Below are 20196 nucleotides of genomic sequence, written 5' to 3'. Positions count from 1 at the left end.
GTATTACAATTACATCCAGCCAAGAGCAGCTCTGTGGTCAGGAGCTCTGTGGCTTAAGTCAACACAAGATTGAGCTCTAAGGGAGGGGTTTCTGATAAAGTGGCCAGGGAGGGTCATTTTAATAGCTGTTGACATGCTGGAGGCTTTGACCTTACCCAGTGAAGTCTCCTGACTGTGTGGGTGTGTTAACAGATACAGCACACTTGGTGAACCTGGAGGGGGCAGTAAAGAGTCACAGGAAAGTGCATACGGAGATCAGCTTCACTCTAGAAGTGGACGCAGTAGGTAAGAGATGGCGGCACAAGCCTGGGGTTTTTGTAATTTTTCTATAATTTGGTTTTCTATTACGTTATTACAATAATTATATTACATATTAGGCTAAAGCAGCTGTTTGAGTGGCTGAGCACTGTACATTATTTACGATGTACACCTGTGCCACACGAAAGATGGACAGAAATGTCCTGTGGGCTGTTCAGGCAAGGTTGGGGCACTTCAGCACAGGGATTATTATCCATGAGTGTTGCTTTGATGGTCTGTTACTCTTTGAGTTCACACATTACTTTTACATGCACTGAGTTATTGAGAGTATTTCACTTTTAGAAATGTCCACTTTGTTGCACTGGTCACATCCACAACACAGACTGTACAGTGTGCTGCATGTACAAAGGCCGTGTACAGATCATATATAATAAAAATGCATATGTCTGAAATGTCGGGTGCATAATTAGAAACGTTTGAATAACCTGAGCGCTCTACTTAAAGGGGATTCAATTTTTGATATCAATATCATTACATTTGATTACTAACACTATGTGGTGAGCACCCAATGCTATCAGATGAGCACCAGATATTGTCAGTTGAGCATCAAATATTATCAGGTGTGCACCCAATACTACGTGGTGAGGACCAGATACAATCAGGTGTGCACCCATTACTATGTGGTGAGCACCAGATACCATTAAGTGTGCACTTGATACTATCAGGTGTGCACCCAATACAATATGGTGAGCACCAGATACTATCAGGAGAGCACCCATCTGCACCCTATCAGATGAGCACCAGATATTGTCAGGTGAGCATCAAATATTATCAGGTGTGCACCTGATACTATGTGGTAAGCACCAGATACTATCTGGTGCACACCGATACTATGTGGCGAGCACCCGATGCTATATGGCGAGCACCCGTTACTATCTGGTGTGCACCCGATACTATGTGTTGCACACTAGATACTATCAGTAGAGCACCCATCTGCACCCTATCAGATAAGCCCCAGATATTGTCAGGTGAGCATCAAATATTATCAGGTGTGCACCTGATACTATGTGGTGAGCACCAGATACTATCTGGTGTGCACCCGATGCTATGTGGTGAGCACTCAATAATATGAGGTGTGCACCTGATAACTCTCCAAACTCAGTTTTACTGTTGCATTTAATAAATCTCTCACTCTCTCTTTGTCTGTCTTTCTGTCTCTTTCTCTCTCTCTCTCTCTGTCTGTCTTTCTGTCTCACACTCACTGTTTAGTCTATTTTGAGGAAACACTGTTGGCAATATGGAAACATGGCTGGCAGAGGAGAGGAGAAGTTTTATCAGAAATTCTGCAGGAGATCACGGACCACAGGAAAACATTCCGCCTCATTGGCTCAGACAGGTACACACACACACACACACACACACACAAACATTTAAAACATTCAAATCAGGTCAACGTTATTTATAAAACAGTTAAATACATTGACTTTCACCACAGCAAAGTCCTGTATACCATTAAAGGGCCACTACCCTACATTACTTTTTTATTTTAATGTTCCCCTCGGAGCTTCACTTGACATCGTTTTCCAACCTCTCTTTATCGCTTACAAAATAAACAGGCAGTCCTTTTTACTGTGCCTTTAAGACTATTCTGTGCTAATGAGCTGTTCTGATTGGCTGTGCTGTACTGCACTTCATTTAAATAAGCAGTCCAGCTTAAACACTCATATATTTAGTGCAAATGGGCAGGGCTTTTATTTACCATGGAAATCATTGTCATTTATCAAAACTAGGCCTCAGGGCGCAGCCTATCAGAGTAAAGTGGGCGGAGAGTGGGTGGGGCATATGCTATGGACATACCCACACTTAAAAGACTGGACTGCTACTTTTAAAGAGCTTATACGTTGTAGGGGTTGTGAATTTTTGGCTAGAAAAGATGTGTACCCTCACCTCCTCTGTTCTGTCCTGACAGGATGGTGGTCCTGGAGACGCGTCAGTGTGAAGACCAGTCTGGAATGTGTAATCTGTACATCCTGGAGATTGCGGAGAACTTCGTACTCATGCCCTGAGTACACCCCGCCCGCCCCATTTTCTCATCTCGCCCAAGCAGCCTTTTATCTATAAATCAAGATGTGGACACTGACATCAGAAAGTTGACCGCTGTGCGTGCACCGAAAACACCGGACATTTCTGACGCCTCCACTGACACACACACCTCTGCATGTGTGTTTGTGTGTGCACGCTCTTCTTCCATTTCACTTCTGCTCGGACTTTGCAAGTCTGTGCATCTACAGTATTGAGATATTCCTATCCGTGCGCTCGAGCCAAAGCCATCACTGGCTGGAGAAGAGAACATTCCAGATCTTCAGGGACCAGGTCATCAAAACGTTCCCGTCTTGTTGGTGCTAATTAGACGTTAGCATAACCTTACCATTGGAAATAGGCCTAGGGATTGTTTAAGAAGAGTTTTGCGGAAAATGCACACTTTTCCCGTCCCTCCAAATGCAGTCGATCAGCCAAGTATGTCTGGTTTTCAATGTTTGGTTCTTTAGCTGTGGAGCTAGCGTAACTAACAAGTATTAAAAGTTAATTCTAGCCCAAGTACAAAAGAAAATCAAGAGCTCCCCGACCAGACAAACAGAACTTAGAACAGTAGTGACCAACCCCGGTCCTGGAGATCCACCTTCCTGTGAACTCTAGTTCCAACCACACCTGCACCAGCTAGTTACCTTCTTCAGAAGTTCTTGAGTGGTTGGATTCATCACTGCAGAAATCCGATCAATCATAACTGGATTTCTGCAGTTATCTGATTATTCAAACGGTCATGAAAACAGCACACTCTGATTTCTTAAACCAGCATAAGGTCTAGAAATCTGATAAAGAGGCTGGATTTTAGCTTAGTAAAATGATTTCTAAGTGCGTGTGGACTCTTTCTGATTTCTTTCGTTTCCCTCAGGCTGCGCATGTGTGAAAAAAGACCGCCGTACCGGAAATAAGCGAGCAGCGGTGCCGCGAGACGCAGCAAAACACTGATGGAGTGACAGTGAAACCGACTGCATGCTTGACGAAATGAAGGATTTTTATATTCTTCATCTTCTAGATGATGTATGTTCATATTTTTAGTAAAGTGGTATGATGTTTAAAAAAAGCCACTGCATGAAGATCGGGTTTTACATTGTGTTCACATCACGTCGTCTTCTGTGAGTTTACTGGCTGGATGCACAGCAGAAATCCAATTACTGTCTGACTGTCTGTAGACCTGGAGTTTCCCCATTATCTGATTACTCAAGTGCATGCTAATGCGTTGATCAGACTACTGTCAATGATTTTCTGCTGTTATCAGATTATTAAGTGCATGTAAATGCACTCAGCGTTGAGGGAGGGGTTGGCAGCATGTTAGATGTAGGTTGGTGCAGGAAAGCAGATCTCCAAGAAGTAGGGTTGGTCCTGGAGGGCCAGTGCCCAGCACAGTTTGGTAGTTCCTCTACTCAAACACTCCCATCTAACCTTGCAATTAACAGGTCACTGTATTTAGGGGTGTTTGAGCAGGTAAATCTACAAAATGTGGCCCTCCTTGACCAGAATTGTGGACACCTGACCAAAAATGTTCTAATTCTAGGTCATTTGGTTTTGTGTGCTCTTTTCTGTCCTGCAAACTTTAGAATGTTGGTGTTCATTGCAGAATGCTTGATTGCTGCACTCTGGCCTTAAAGAATCCCACTTCTGACACCAGACCTGAGACCACTTCCGTCTTGGCTAAATGACCAATTTGTGGTAATGGGGAAAAAGTGTGCACACACCGTCCAGAGGAGCAGAACTGTTGCTCCAGCTGAAAGCATCTCTGCACCCACCATGAAGGAACTTAATGGTTGGTTATGATGGCGACCATGCCTTTCCACATTGAATGCTGCTCAGGAATCCCACACAATGTCTGAATCTGTAGAAATGAGTCCATCCTGTGCTGAAGAATCTCTGTGCCCCTGTGACGGGAAACATGAAAACACCGGCCTGCTTTTCTGAGTCAAATTAAGGCGTTAACTTAAGTTTAATCAAGGGAGCCATCAGTGAGTTCTGGCTGCAAATTTCCTGAGATAAAACTCTAGGCCGATGTTGTGTTATAATGATAATAAACTTGTGTTGTACATTCTCTTTACAGTCCTCAGTTTTTTCAGAACCTTTGAGAGTACAAATTGGTGGTGTACACACGCATCTGCTGCGTATCTGAGCTGTATAAGTCTACACTATTAAAAATGATAGTTCTTCAAAATTTCTTTAGTAAAGAAAATGGTTCTATACAGAACCATGAACATTCAAAGAACCTTTTGCATAATTAAAGGGTTCTTTGCATCATGAAAGTGTTCTTCAGACTGATGGAGGATGTGCTGTAGATGCTTCTATTTAGAAACTTTTTGAAAAGGTTTCTTGTATTGTTACACTTTAAAAATAGATGTTTTTTCAAGGGTTATTTAGTGAAGAAAATGGTTCTATATAGAATCATAAATACTAAAAAACCCTTTGCATGATTAAAGACTTCTTTGTATAATGAAAGGGTTCTTACGAATGTGCTACAGTTGGTTCTATATAGTACCAAAAAGGGTTCTTCTATTATTAGGATGTCAAGCTTATAGCAATGGTAGAACCCATTTGCCAGTTATATAGGGCTCTTTTTCTAAAAGGTGCTACATAGAACCATCTATATCACATTCTCTATCAATCTGAAGAACACTTTCACAATGCAAAGCATCCTATAATCATGCAAAGGGTTATTTGAGTGTTTGTGGTTCTACATGGAACAATGGTAATAATACATTTACGCTGCTATAAAGAACCTTTTACTAAAGGTTCTTTATGGAACCATCTACAGCACATTCTCCATCAGTCTGCAAAAAACCCTTGAATCATGAAAAGGGTTCTTTGAATGTTCATGGTTCTTTTTGGAACTACTTTCTTGAAGAATTCTTGAAGAGCCATCATTTCAAGCATGTAACTCAAGGTTTCTTAATCCTATTATCCTTAAATTTACAACATCATTCATTTATACTTGGGGCCAGTTTGAACTTCTGGGAAATATCAAAGTTCTAGTGGGAATTCTGTTTTCCCTCCACCATATGGTCTGAACTAATATATATAGGCTATATATATTTTATTTATAATCTTTTGAAGATTATAAAATTGTATGTTTAGTGAGCTCAATATCATCTAAAACCCTAAATCAAAACAGTGTTGACCTCATATATTATGAGCTAAAACAGACTAAGGACAAACTGACCCTAAAGAACACCATAAGAAATGTGACCAGGACACTGAAACCATCATTATGTTCATTTTACAATCAGCCAGTCGTCCCCATCAAATCAGGAAAGTCATAAAATATGAACCAAAAAAAAAAAGATAATTTATTTAGAGACGCTGAACACTGAATGGGGTCAAATTGAAGGGAACCCTGATTGAATGTCTTAAAATAGTGTACATGTACATAATGCTATTAAAACTATAAGGTATAAATCAAATCGAAACCTTGCATTTATTTAAAAAAAAGACAAGCAGGCAAAATCCCTCTGCTAGGTCATACTGTGATGTCATAGTTGCACTGAATTCAGTCCTACTGAAAACACGACAATCAAAAAAATACGTAATGCAAAGTATGTAAGTCTGTAAGCATATAACACAAAAATAACGCTCCAGCTCAAGTTGGGGTGGCTGAACGACATATTTGAGTTCATTCAGCTCACTGGGACAAGAGAAAGCGCAACCATTCTACGCCACAACAAAAATAACAAAAGAAGGATTTTGTCTATGTTTACAAATAAATAAACTACTTTGCTTGGTTTATACAACACATTTGAATATTATTGGACTTGTACACTACATTGAGGCTTATATGTCTCAACAATCAGGTTTAATCCGCTCCCGGTGACCCCACTGCACTGCATGATTGAGATCACAAGATAATTAACTTTATCTTATGATCACAAGATAATCAACTCACTGATACCGAGTCAGATACCACACATACTAAGAATGATGTAGTTGTGATCAAGATAGCAAGTTATTATCATGAGATCACAAGATAATTAACTCACTGATACTGAGCCAGATATCATACATACTTAGAATGAAGTAGTTGTGATCACAAAAGTTGTTATCTTGAGATGACAAGATAGTTAACTCGTCACCTCAACATAACATTACAGAAAACTATAACTACCTCATGGCCTCTGCAGACTTCTGTGTATATCGATTTTGCTCTGTTTGACTGAACAGAAATGTGAGACACAAACATTTACACATTGATTTTTTAAACTCTCTCTGTAAAGCAGGCTGTAGCGAGACTAGGTCCTACTATTCAGTGTACAGTGTGGTTAGCCGAGCTGCTTTAGCTCAGTTTCTCATTGTGTTTGCTCAGTACTCAGTGTTATTTTGAATGAAACAGATTTATTGATAATTGTCCGTAGACAATTAAGGCTGCATTTCACATTTCTAATATAACACAGTGTATGTTTGGCATTAGAGGATATTAAACAACAGCTAAACCAGCCAAAGAGTATGACAACATGAAACGTGGGCTCCTCAGATGTGGTTCCTGCTGGGAGTGGGCTATGGAGACTGCTGCTAAAAGAGACAAATGTGAGAGATCAAAACTATGAAACATACTTTACTTACAGCTGTACAAATGTGCCTCTTTGACATGCTCTTCTTCACTGCAATGCTACTCAATCCACCCCTGGCCTCCAACATAATATTATAAATAAAAACTAAATATTCTAACACTGGCTATACACTTACACTAATAACACTGGGTCAGTAAGTACACACAGGCCTGTCTGTGAACCCAGTGGCTTTCCAGTGTCTAGAATCTCCTATGCAGACAGACTAGGGCCGACCCTTTGTAAGAGAATTAATATTCTCTGTTAGACGATACTACCTATTTGGTAATTGATTACAATATCTAATCTATTTGATTAGTGATTAAGGGAATATTTATTCAAAACCTCTGTCAATAGCTACCTAATGCACTTCATTAAAATAAGCTAGATTTTGATGGTTTGGCTGTTAAGGTGCACTGAACTTATTTACACTAACAACTACAGGATTCCAAGTATGTATGTGGACTCAGAATCAGCATGTAGGCCTATGGGTGGACTCAGGATCAGCATGTAGGCCTATGGGTGGACTCAGGATCAGCATGTAGGCCTATGGGTGGACTCAGGATCAGCATGTAGGCCTATGGGTGGACTCAGGATCAGCATGTAGGCCTATGGGTGGACTCAGGATCAGCATGTAGGCCTATGGGTGGATTCAGGATCAGCATGTAGGCCTCTGAGTGGACTCAGGATCACCATGTAGGCCTCTGAGTGGACTCAGGATCACCATGTAGGCCTATCAATCATCCCTTCTTTTAACGGACTGTAGAAATGCAAAAATGCAGAAATGCATGGTAATGAAATTTGCGGAGCGCGAAATTTTTGAGTGTCCTTCGCCTTGGAGTATGTAAACTTTTGGTGTGAACTGTAAGTACTTTCACAGGGGGGGGTGGATGTAGACTATCCATTGCTAGGTAGATCTTCGGGATCTCCAGGACACGGAGAAAGACAGACCTCCAGGAGCAGGTTCTGGACCTCCCTGGTGATGCGGATCAGGGTGCAGCTCCTCCTCGTTCTGAATGGTGGTTTGGGTAGGGTGTATCTCACTCACATACACACACACACACGCACGCACGCACATGACATCATGGCTGCGTTAGGGCCGGATCTGCTCACGCTGCTGGGGGAATGAACGGCAGCGATTCTGCTGGTCTTTTTTTTTTACCTTTGCTATTATAGCTCTTAACCTCGGGCAGCTCCTCCACCGACCGCGACCCAAATGCGTCCGGCTGCGGCTCTCCGCGCCTGTCGCATCCGCCTCCCGCCCTCTCATGCTCGGCTCTTGGCAGTAGTCTCTCCGCTCCTCCACTGTTTCCAGGTCGGGCAGTCGGCGTCTCCCTGCGCTAAAGATGGCCGGCGATGGAGGCGCTCTGAAGGATATCAATGAGATCAAGTCCCAGTTCAGGACCCGAGAGGGCTTCTACAAACTGCTGACGCTGTCCGACTCCCAGCAGAGAGGCGGACTGCCGCGGGGGCCCGCAGCGGCAGGCTCGGCGGCAGCCCCGGGCGCCCCGGGCTCGGTGGGCGGCGTGGGGCTGGTGCAGGGCCCCGGGGCCGGAGCCGGAGTCGGGACCGGGGCCGGGGCCGGGGCCGGAGGAAGCTCATCTCCGGGCGGCTTCCTGCCTCCAGTGCGGGTATCCATGGTCAAGCTCCAGCCGGAGGACCCGAGCGAGGAGTCCGAGCGAGTGTGCTTCAACATCGGCAGGGAACTTTACTTCTACACCTACACCAACATCAAAAAGGTGTGGATGGACGGGGTGGGAAAGCACTTAGACACGCGTGTGCAACGCTAACGCCCTTATGAAGTACTTTTGATATTTTTAAGTAATAATAAATAAGTCTACACGGACAAATGAACTCCGCTTCCAGTTGGCCGGTTCAAATTTTCCCGTTCCACCTTAAATGGTGCGTCTCGCCATTCAGACTCCTGAGGCGTTATAATAATAAATGCGGCACTATTTAAGGTGGAACGGCAAAATTCGAGCAAGAAGCTGGCGACAAAGGAAGCTGACTTCAGCTTCGTCAGTAATGTGATGCGTGGTGATAGTGCTACCCAACCGACTCCCTTAACTTCCAAAAGTTTGTGTTTTTATCGAATAAATCCCTTAGCAGTTTTCAGTGATCTGGAAGTCTCCAATAAAATGGTGCCTGTTACTTAGAAATGCACTTGTAGACTCAAAATTGCAGCCGTGTGGGTTCAAAACACAATCTAATTTTGATATTTTAGCTCTACAGAGACATAAAATACTCACATAAGATATATAAAAGATATTTCACTGCATTCCCAGCTTCCTGAAACTCCTGAATGTTGAGCTCTAGACTGACCAAGCCTCGGAAAACGAACCCAGGGAAGTTAGCCTAGCTGCGTTAGCTTAGCCGGTCATTACAGTTAGCTTACCTTCAGGACAGTTAGCTCCACTGCTAACTAACTCTCTCTCACACACCAAACATAAAGAACTGACGATACACATTTTAACGACTATTATTTCGCTCGCACGAGTTACACGTTCTTCTCCACAGCCTTAAAAAGACACGAAATTACGATGTGTGATGGCTAAGACTAGCTTAGCCCGTTAACCACTTAACTTTAGCAGCGTTAGCTTCGCCTAGCCAGCTTATTTTAACATAGTCTAGCTGTTCTTCGAACAGACGCGTCTCCGACAGATAACTGGGTTTTTTTCTTTGTGTGTAAAAAGTCTTCACTCATCACGATAAAACCTGATAATGTTGGTAAATTTGCGCTTGCGATGCAAGGAAGCCATCATGCTAAGATGCCAGTCCACTTAGCCTACATTACAGTTGTTTATCAGTAGTAGACCGCTGCTATTTTCAAAATCGTGTCTCTGTCGTTTAACTTGGACAATTTAGTTGTGTGAAACAGCTAATCATCAATAGTGAAATAGACGTGTGGTTTCAGTCACACAGCTGAACAAGAGTCCTCTGTTTCTCAGTGCAAGTCGTCTGGTCAGTAAAGTCATGCGTTGTACAAATATATCTCATGAAGCTGAAATTGGCAGCACACAATAATAGTAGTGGACAGTGGGCAGTTGGAAATGATGGATAGTTTACTTTATATAACCAGTATTACATGGAAAAATGATGAGGCAAATGGTCAGGGTTTGGGGTTGAATAGCAACCAGGGGGTGTAAATGACCGTCCTCGAGTCCAGTCATCGTGATTTGCAGGCAGAACATCAATAAGGGAGAGGGTGTCGTCAGGCTGCTGTGTGATGACAGTTAAAAGATCAAAATCTCTGCCAAACTCAGTGGCTGAGATGTAAACAGTGATTTGGTGTGGAATGGTGGTGATAGGAACCAGACGTCCACCTCTAAAAGCTTCCTCACAGAAAGTTGCGGCATGAAGCGTTTAGGTCGTGAGGCAAAATAGTCCCAAAAGTAAACTGATTTCTACACATTTGCCTCAAATTGACCATCATATAAACATGTAAAAACTCAGGAGACTCGTGTAGGTTCTCTGGTGGTTCTTGATAGTAAATAAAATGTCTATATCTGTGTTGTAGTCATGACGACGTCTGGTTCCCATCACCACCACTGTGAAGACATCTGAACCATTTCACACCAAACCCACTCTGAATCACTCAAACACTAAAGCATGCAAAGAAATTCTCTCCCGAGTTTATATGGAATGTTGATGATGGAAAATAGTGGAAAATCTGAAATATGTTTTCTTTGGGGACTATTTTGCCTCACAACACCCTGCATATTATGTATCCCTCCTCCATGAATGGAGCTTACGGCTGAAATCTTATCAAAACTATGGGGAATCAGCATCTCAGACATCAGGCGGTGTATTCATAATTATTTCTTGTCATAACTTGGAGGTGGATGTCTGGTTCCTATCACCACCACTGTGAACAATCTTGACTCTCTGTTTCTCTATAAAATATCTATAGGGTGCTGTGTTTACCTCATATCTGATCTCTCTCTCTCTCTGTAGGCAGTGGACCTTAGTAAGCCTATAGATAAGCGCATATATAAGGGGACGCAACCCACCTGCCATGACTTCAACCAGTATTCGGCCACAGCAGACAGCGTGGCTCTCATCGTGGGCTTCTCCGCCGGCCAGGTGCAATACCTGGACCCCATCAAGAAGGAGACCAGCAAGCTCTTCAACGAGGAGGTGAGTTTAAGGTGTAAACCAGAAAAATGTTCTATAGTAGGAAAAATCTAATTTAAGAGACTTTGTTGTGCATAGTTGTAGTTGTCCATGTGTTATAATAGGATGGACAACACATTGGTACATATTGCGAATGCGATATGCCTTGTGTATCGGTGTATTAACACACTGCATGCTGAATGGGTAACGTGACAGAATGTGCAGAAGTGTGTTCTGTAGAGGATGTTTCAACTTCTTTTCACTTACAAAACCAATAGAACATGTCTTTTAACCAGGGGCGCCCAAAGCTTTGTGTACGACTGTATGTAGGTGGTGTTAGAATAAAGGCAGAAGCTGCTCTTTCTGGTCTTTGGGGAGTTATAATTGATTACTGAGGAACACAGGAACATTAACTCAGGAAGTTTTCCTCTGAATGCTGGAGCTCTAATAAAGCCCCTGTGGAGTCGGCGAGTCTGTTAAGACGTGTTATGCCCCCAATTAGGTTTTGGGGGACGTGATGAGAGAAGATGAGTGCTTGTTAACTTTTGCTTGCTTGACTTGAGATTATCTGATTCAATTATCAGCTTAAGTGAACGTGGAGCTGAATGTGCATTCCTTTCCTAGGATCTTCCTCCAGTGTAGTCTCATCTGCGCTTCCTTTGAAGAGATGTGCAGGACTCACAGGAGTGCTTCACTCAAAATATGGTGAAGCTAATGTGGACTAGATAACATGGTTCCTATTCATAATGACATATGGAGCTTACTAGGGCTGAAAGGTTAATCGCCTTCATATCGAAATCGCAGTTTGAAAGAGTGCAATTCTCAAATGGCAATAGATTTATAGTCTGTTATCAACAGTGCTCTTAAAGTTGGTTCTTCAGGGGTTCCTTTGTAGAGAATATGGTTCTATAAAGAACTATGAACACTCAAAGAACCTTTTGCATGATTAATGGTTCTTTGCATGGTGAAATGGTTCTTCAGATTGATGGAGATGAAAAGAGTATAGTACCAGAAAAGGTTCTTCTATTATTACAATGTCAAGCTTGTAACAACAAAATAACTAAATAGAGCCATATACACACATTCTCCAGTCATCTGAAGAACGATTTCACCATGTAAAGAACCGTTTAATCATGCAAAGGTTTTTTTCCGAGTGTTCAGGGTTCTATATAAAACCATTTTCTTTTCTAAAGAACCCTTGAAGAACCACCTTTATAAGTGTGAATGTTGATACTACGCCAGTTTTAAGTGGGGAAATTTAACTCAACTACAGCCTGTGAACTGCTTTTAGATGAATTTCACAAATCAGAAGCAAGTAAACATTTGTGTGCTGTGACATCACAACCACAAATAACTGGCAGGCCGGAGTGCAGTGTTAGGCTTTCAAGCGTCAAGCTGAATAAAGTATGTGCTGGTCTCCTTAGCCAATAGAAAACATTCGCAGTTTAAACTATAATCGCAATATTGAGCAGAAAAAAGCCAAAGTTGTTTAACCCCAAGCTCAACAGCATAATGCAGTAACAGTGAAATTTGGACACACTTTTATTTAGATGGCCCCATCTGGTGAAGCTCACCCATAGGATTAGCAGCAGGGTTTGATTTAGAACCAGGATGAGGGTTAGGGTTTGATGTTTTAGGCTTAGGTTTGGTTCAGGGGTCACAACCCAAACATGAAGAACCATTTTGTCCATTCAACACAAATTTAACCATCACGGGAGCCACAACATTTTTTTTACGATCTTGGCCATAAATTTGTTTCAGTATGTGCTGATGAACTAGAATAGACTGAAGATATAATGTAAATGAATATGCAGACTTGCTTTGCTGTGCTTTAAGCTTTAGCTCAGCTATAGCTGCTTTTCTCGCATCTCCAGCAGGAAAGTTTTCCACAAAAGTAGCACAGTTTCTTGTGAAATGTCTAAACGGTCGACTCTTCACAAGGCTGAAGTTGCTTCTCATTCGCCAGCTTCTTTTGTTTGATATTTCCCGTTCCACCTTAAATGGTCCCTGAGGTGCCAGAGTATAACTGCTGCACCAGTTAAGGTGGTGAACGAGAAACTGACTTCAACTTCATCGCTTTTTAGTGTTTGTCAATTTCTCACTGCAGTTTAAACGCATCAGGAAACCAGTTGGAGTGATCTTAAACTCAAGTAATTCCACTCGTCTCCGAATTATCGATGTTCGTCCTAAATCTCTTCTTCTTACAGCACTTACGGTTTACAGCTATTACTAGTACTTTTGACCTTTGAGTGCCGGCACACTTTTTCCTTCCATTAGCATTTTGTTCTCATTATCTTTGCGTCATTGTGAATCCAAATGCTTGTGCTTATTCCTCAGACTGAATGCTGATCAAATCAGAAAAAAACCTCCACTGGGCAGTCTTTCATCATAAAGTCTTTGCACCTGTCTTTGCAATAGCATCATTTGACTTCTTACCTCTTCCATCTTGAGAGTAGGTTTGCACATTACAGGTTTTTGTTAAGGTTACACAGGTGTCCTAACACAAGGAGCAAATGTGTGAAAAATTGGACTTCCAGCTAACTTGTATAAAAGTTGGTAGCCTTGGGACAGAATTCGGCTTTCTTTTTTCTGGTGTGATGTATTGATCCACCTTGGTACCTAAGCACTGCACATTTTAGTACTTTCCCTATTGTGAACTCTAAGCACTGGGGCCATATTACAGAAACATCCTGGCTTTAGTCCTACACTAGAAGACTTTGAAAGACTAAAGTCTGACACCCTCTCACATCTAAAGACAGTGACATAGTTTTTAGTCACAGACTATGATTTTGCAAAGACTGGGGACCTTGCAGGGTCACTCTTTGCAGGTCTGCAACTAGATCTAAGAGTATTTCCCATGTACCTGGTGGAAATTTACAAGCAGAGGAACCCTTTTCCTTCTCCACTCTGTAGTGGTCCAATTAGAACATGCTCAGCTAATGTGTGTAAAGATCTGGGGCTCAGCCATATTCTCTGTATATTCAGGCAGATCAGCACCCATCATTTTTTTATTCACCTGTAAAAATTTGCAGTTACTTTTTTATTTAACTTAAAGATTTACACATCAACAAAACAGGCAGCAATTCAAAATTGTTAATTTAGCACTATTGGTCTCTCTCTAGTGCCACGCACATGGGCTTGCCTGTTCACTCGCCCATGGCACGTCAATATTTACATAAAGCAAGACTTAAAATTTGCAATAATATTAAAGGCGGTTTTTGTCGCAGCATCGAGAAGAGAAATGACTGACTTAAGACAACCATCCTGACCACCTCACACTAAACGGTTGAGATGATGCAGGCGCGACACAACTCTAGCAAGACCCTCATGATTTTATTCTGACTTTGCAAATTTGTCTGCGACAGTGAAGTCGTTTGGTGTAAGGCCTCTTATTTTCAGAACTACATCTCATCTTGCAGCATTTTATCTCCACAATTTAGGAAATTCTGAGCTACTCAATCGAGGTCGCTGCTGACTATGCACAGCCTGAGTAGTTAACAAAGAATCAAAACGTTGAAGAAAAAAAAAAAAGTTATATAGACAGCTACTGTTTCAAAGCAGTAAAAGACAGAAAAAAAATCTGAACACTGTGACTGCACCCATGATGTTTAATAAGGAGTCACTATTCATCAGTTTCCCCAGTAGAATGACCAGTTGTTAAAACAAGTTCATCCTAAGGTTAGGACGCTATTTATGTTAGGATGCTTCTGTAGTACTGTTTTATCTGGAGACAGAATATAATAACAAAGAGAAGAGGTATTCTTTAATAGCTTCTGTCCTAAAATTGATCCAAACTGAAGTTGTCATAGTGAGCAAACAGGTATGTTTTTAGAGTTATAATTTTTCTGTAACATGGACCCAGTTGTTTTGGGACAGTGCGGAAGTAGGGAATTCAAGGAACAGGCTTTGTAAGTGAAGTTCATCTCCAAGCAAGTTTAGGCACTTAGAAGTCCTGTGGAGATGATCCCTCCAACCTGTGCATCTATGCCACCCTAGCTGTTTTTGTAGTTGCACGATAAGGGGATGAACTAACAAAGATTGGCAACAGGATTGAAATGTGTAAAATATCTTAATGTATTGGTTCTCAGGCCTGATGCTGGAGTACCCCTGCTCTGTATATTTTAGTGCATACCCTCTTTAACACAGTCAGGGCTTGTAAATTAGTTGATTAGTTAGATTGGACAGCACCAGAACATCAGTTAGTGTGATTTCTAATGTTGAATTCTCTCATCTCCACTTTTACCTTGCAGAGGTTAATTGACAAAACAAAAGTAACATGTCTAAAGTGGCTGCCAAAATCAGAGAACCTGTTCCTGGCCTCCCATGCAAGTGGCCACCTCTACCTCTACAATGTGGAACACCCATGTGGCACAACAGCTCCACAATATTCACTGCTCCGGCAGGGTGAGGGATTTGCCGTGTATGCCTGCAAGACAAAGACTCCTCGCAACCCCTTACTGCGCTGGGCCGTGGGAGAGGGCGGGCTGAACGAGTTTGCATTCTCGCCTGATGGCGTACACGTAGCTTGCGTGGGCCAGGACGGCTGCCTCCGTGTCTTCCATTTCGACTCAATGGAGCTGCAAGGCGTCATGAAGAGTTACTTCGGCGGCCTGCTCTGTGTTTCCTGGAGCCCGGATGGCAAGTACCTGGCTACTGGAGGAGAGGACGACCTGGTTACTGTTTGGTCATTTGCAGAAAGTCGTGTGGTGGCGCGAGGTCACGGCCACAAGTCATGGGTCAATGTGGTGGCTTTTGACCCCTTTACCACCAGCCTAGAGGAAGAGGAACCAATGGAACTAAGCGGCAGTGAAGAGGATCTCCACCAGGGGCCGCAAAACTTTGGCCGAGTGCGCACTAGCAGCACGCTCTCGCGCCTCTCTCGCCATAGCTCCAAAGGCACACCGTCCGTGACGTACCGTTTCGGATCTGTCGGACAGGACACGCAGTTTTGCCTGTGGGATCTTACAGATGACGTTCTGTATCCACGACTGCCACTTTCCCGTGCCCTCACAAACACGTTCGGCCCCAACTTGCCACCTTCTGTCAGCGGAGGGATGAACAGCACGAGCGGAAGCGGAGGGGTTGAAGGCCACCACCACCCTTCCAACCCCCACCAACTACCGACGTTGCCCCTGCCTCTACCTCGCTCTCTCTCACGTTCCAACTCCCTCCCTCACCCTGCTGTTGCCAACACCTCCAAAGGCCAGGGAGCAACAGAGAGCGGAGGGACAGGAGGGAGTGGCAGCGGAGGAGGCACCACTCCCTTTAGCATCGGACGCTTTGCGACACTGTCACTGCAGGAACGCAAATCTGACAAATCAGGCGTAGGAGGGGAAAAGGAACACAAGCGCTACCACAGCCTCGGAAATATTAGCAAGAGCAACGATAAGATCAATGTAGCGCCACGTAGCAACCGACTGGATGCCTCAAAGGTGCTGGGAACAACGCTGTGCCCACGGATGAATGAAGTACCGCTGCTTGAGCCGCTAGTGTGTAAGAAGATTGCCCATGAGAGGCTCACTGTTCTTGTCTTCATGGACGATTGCATCATAACAGCATGCCAAGAGGGACTCATCTGTACTTGGGCACGACCTGGTAAAGCGGTGAGTCCTCAAATAATGCCCCCTGTAAAGAGCGGTAAAGGAGTATTTGTTCCGTTTTTAGAAATGCTTTTCACATTACCAACACTTTTGCCCGCACTGTTCTCTGCTTTTAACAACCTAATTCTGCTCGTTAAATATTTGGTAATTACCTGTTGAGCAGACTCAATTTAAAGAGGGGTGGGGGATGCATGCCACCAGTGTTGACATTTCATTCCTCCAAATACAAGGCTAAAATAATGTAATACATGAGACATATCATAGGTCGATAAATCTTCTAACATGCACAGTAACACCTTTAGGGGGCGGAATTGAGGAATGTTTAGTGTAGCAGTTTCTGTCTTCAGTTATTCTATTTTTGCAAATGCTTGCAGTTGAAGCTAACATTATTGAGAAATCAAAACAGAAACACAATCTGATTCTTTAACTAAATCACACTTGCAGAAACATGGGTACGCTAATGCTTTACTCTTCCAGGTGAGGATAAATGACCTGTTTAATGACCACTGTGTGCAGAAGCATGCAGGTATAAGGTTCACTAAGGCCCACAAAGCAGGATGGTTAGTTAGCACTGCTCCAATACCACCCCCTAGTCATCAGTGGAGTAGAATAACTGATGTTTTGGGAGTGGACCATCCCTGAAACCCTACCCCCTTGCAATCTAGCGCCCTATAAATTCCCACCTCTACATACCCATGACAAAGTTCTCACCCCGTCTCCTCCTGATTCCTCAGTCCTAAGTCAGTCCTACCACAGTAAAAAAGTGGGTCCATCTTTCCAGCTCCAATCAGAACCCACCCAGAGTTCTGATTGAAGTTCTCAGAATTCTCTCCCCTCCCTCAGTCTCTTCTTATACTACCACCGCCATGTGTTGAAGGCATGATTCACAAATAATCAGCTATGCCCTTGGAAGTCTGCTGTGTTATATCTGGAAAAGCAACTGTTTCCGGCCACTTTGTGACTGTTTTACTTGCTAGTTTTCAAAACGGATGCTGTTAAGTGACCTTGTAGGAAACTAATATCTCTCTCTCACCTTGTTTTGTCCAGCACTCCTCCCAACCGTTGTCAACACAAAATGGGAACTCGCCGAGTGGGACAGTGGTATAGCCGGCGGTGGAGCTTCTCACCAATCACCTGCACCCACACTTCCTTTTTCCTGTTTTTACAGGTTTGACTTGCTGACCTTGAGGCCAGGAGTTTGGTCTGTCGCAGTGCTACCACTGTCACACCCAAATGTGCACCTCTTCCACTCTAGACGCGTGTTTTGTCCTCATAACTGCAAACTCAGATACTCAAACACGTACATGCAGCTTACCTGAAGACTACTAACGCATATTTACAAGGACATTTGGCACAACCCACATAGGTATAGACCTCCCAGCTCCCATTTCTGTGCTCCCACCTTCTTACTTTCTTCGGACTGCAGAGCAGCAAGGAGACTGACGTGTTCCTTCCGGATGTTTTTTCCCCCCACCTCCCCCTACGGTACAAGAGTGAAGAAGAAGAAGAAAAACAAAACACTGCAAAAGCCACAATGCCACGGCCATCATATATGTATCTTATTTATTTATTTTATCATTGAAACTGTAGTAATTTATATTGTACATATTCAGAATATAAAGGCAGAGGATTAAATGTATCGAAATAACGAACTCAAATAATTAATATATGAAGATCCTATATTGTACATAGTGACAGTTGCATTGAATGTTTGCGAGGCGTAGGGAGTCCGAAGACTTTGTGTTTCCGTATTCTAGCGCTCCCTTCGCCGACGAGGCCAACAAGCAGGAATTGATTGAAGTGCATTCTGTGCGCTGGCATCTGGCCTGGATTGAGAGTTAGCCTAAGTGCATTTCCTCAGACAGCTGGGCTCTCCGAGTGACGTTTTCGACCTTGAATAAGAGCTATGTGCTCAGGAAAGCTGATGTCCTGTTTAAAAAAATGAGCTAAAGTTCTATCAGGTTCCAGGTGGCGCGAAATGGGACCTTTTGCAATTGTTGCTGAGCTCTCTTCGACGTTCTATCCAGTATTGAAACATACGAAATGGTAATTTTATTCCTTCTCCTACGACCGCCTGGCTAAACCCAAGGTACAGCTAAAGAGCGAGAGATACCTGTCGCCGCAGTCGAGTAACACATCTAACTATTGTAGCATCTAGTAGGCCGCCATTCTTCTCACCTGCTATGCCTCTTGCAAGATTTTGCACATTTTAACAGTTCGAACTTGGCCCATTAGTTGGGCCCAGAGGGGTCCCTCATGAGGTGGAATCGCTAAGCTAGCTAGCTAACTTTTCACCATGTGTTAATCGTAGTAGGCCTATGGTTTTAGGCTGAATTCCACGTGGCTACGAAGCGGCCCCCAAAACGGCCGTCCGCGTTGCAGTTAAATAAGACGTGTGAAGTGTTAGCTTAGCCAGACCTTAGCCAGTTTGACTCTCTCTGGAATCCTCTCGTGTGAAGGCTGCCCCCTAGAGGCATTTTTGTTCCCTGATGTTTGCTCTTATTTTTGGAAAGCCAAGCTACTGAAGTGAATGGATATGCACTCTCTCTCTGGTTTTATATCCATGTTGACCTTCCTACCTGCTCAAATGACAAGCTATGGGGTTTCCCGTGGTGACCAGTGTCCTCGCCCCTGGATAACAGTGTGTGGTTTGGGTCATTTGTAATTTTTTTTCCTGTATTTTCTGTTTATTATGCTTAGGTATATATATATATATATATATATATATATATATATATATATAAAATGAGAAATTGTTCTTTTTTGGGGGGATTTTTTTTTTATCTATGGCTGTAGCAATGCAGTCACACTGCACACAAAAAAACAAAAAAAAAAACAAAAAGGTTCCTTAGTAAAGACAGTGGTTCTACATAGAACCATGAATACTCAGAGAACCGTTAGCATGCATAAATGGTTCTATGCACAGTGAAATAGTTCTTGAAAAGGATAGAGAATGCGTTGGTTCTGTATAGCAACATTGTCAACATTGCTTGTAACAACAGAAGAACCCTTTTTGGTGCTGTTTTCCAAAAGGTTCTATTCTCTGTTCTCCATCCATCTAAAGAACCATTTCCCCATGCGAAGAACCATTTAAGTGAGCTGATCGTTCCTGAAGAACCACCTTTCTTAAGAGTGCGGTCTTTTATCGTTAACATAGGGAGATACAGCGGACCAATTGAGTTTAGTGTATGTTGTAGCCTTGTTGTGTGTTTAAGCATATAAGCAGATTTGAAAACTACTGCCTGAGCAAAAAGACCATCCATTTTTGGGGTGGGGCGGGAGGAATTAGTGTGATTGTGTTCCAGAAAATGGGGCTTGTGTCTCTCATTAGTGCGTGTGTGTCCTAACAGTCGAGTGCAAGAAAGTAAATAACGCTATTTCCAAAAGAAAATGGTAATAATAATTTAAGAAAAGGAAGTTTTATGGCTAAATCTAGTTCTTTACACTGAAAGCTCCTGCCTGCTTTGCTGAAAGACACTCTTTCCTCATTGAACGCTGCAAGAACAACAGCAGATATTCCGACGCACGGCGGGAGAAGGCCCCAGTTCCCTTTTCTTTTTAAGCGGTTCACAGAACTTCCA

General features: G+C 43.0%; 2 protein-coding genes across 3 annotated transcripts in view; both read left to right on the top strand.

Annotated features, from left to right (window-relative positions):
* LOC108443018 (mitogen-activated protein kinase kinase kinase kinase 5-like) overlaps positions 1 to 4404 on the top strand; it is a 74037-nt gene extending 69633 nt beyond the window's left edge. For both annotated transcript variants that reach the window (XM_037546369.1, XM_037546368.1), the window contains exons 30-32: positions 193 to 285; positions 1528 to 1654; positions 2228 to 4404. In XM_037546369.1, the coding sequence (XP_037402266.1) occupies positions 193 to 285; positions 1528 to 1654; positions 2228 to 2324 (317 nt within the window). In that variant the 3' untranslated portion in view covers positions 2325 to 4404. The remainder of the gene's footprint in view (positions 1 to 192; positions 286 to 1527; positions 1655 to 2227) is intronic.
* A 3386-nt stretch (positions 4405 to 7790) lies between these two features.
* zmp:0000000529 (WD repeat-containing protein 20) lies at positions 7791 to 19334 on the top strand. The gene is made up of 4 exons (XM_017723402.2): positions 7791 to 8641; positions 10857 to 11039; positions 15266 to 16618; positions 17663 to 19334. The coding sequence occupies exons 1-4, from the start codon at positions 8249 to 8251 to the stop codon at positions 17720 to 17722; spliced, it is 1989 nt and encodes a 662-aa protein (XP_017578891.2). The 5' UTR covers positions 7791 to 8248; the 3' UTR covers positions 17723 to 19334.
* The last annotated feature ends 862 nt before the right edge of the window (positions 19335 to 20196 follow it).

The sequence above is a fragment of the Pygocentrus nattereri genome, chromosome 17, assembly GCF_015220715.1.
Source record: "Pygocentrus nattereri isolate fPygNat1 chromosome 17, fPygNat1.pri, whole genome shotgun sequence".
Taxonomy (NCBI): Eukaryota; Metazoa; Chordata; class Actinopteri; order Characiformes; family Serrasalmidae; genus Pygocentrus; species Pygocentrus nattereri.
The sequence above is the reverse complement of the archived record's forward strand: the minus strand, read 5'-3'. Positions and strand labels throughout refer to the sequence as shown.

Bases quoted from the DNA above. Each gene is read 5' to 3' on its own strand.
- zmp:0000000529 (XM_017723402.2), top strand. From the start codon at position 8,249: ATGGCCGGCGATGGAGGCGCTCTGAAGGATATCAATGAGATCAAGTCC. The intron at 8,642-10,856 runs GTGTGGATGGAC...CTCTCTCTGTAG, and splicing joins CCTACACCAACATCAAAAAG to GCAGTGGACCTTAGTAAGCC. The intron at 16,619-17,662 runs GTGAGTCCTCAA...TGTTTTGTCCAG, and splicing joins GGGCACGACCTGGTAAAGCG to CACTCCTCCCAACCGTTGTC.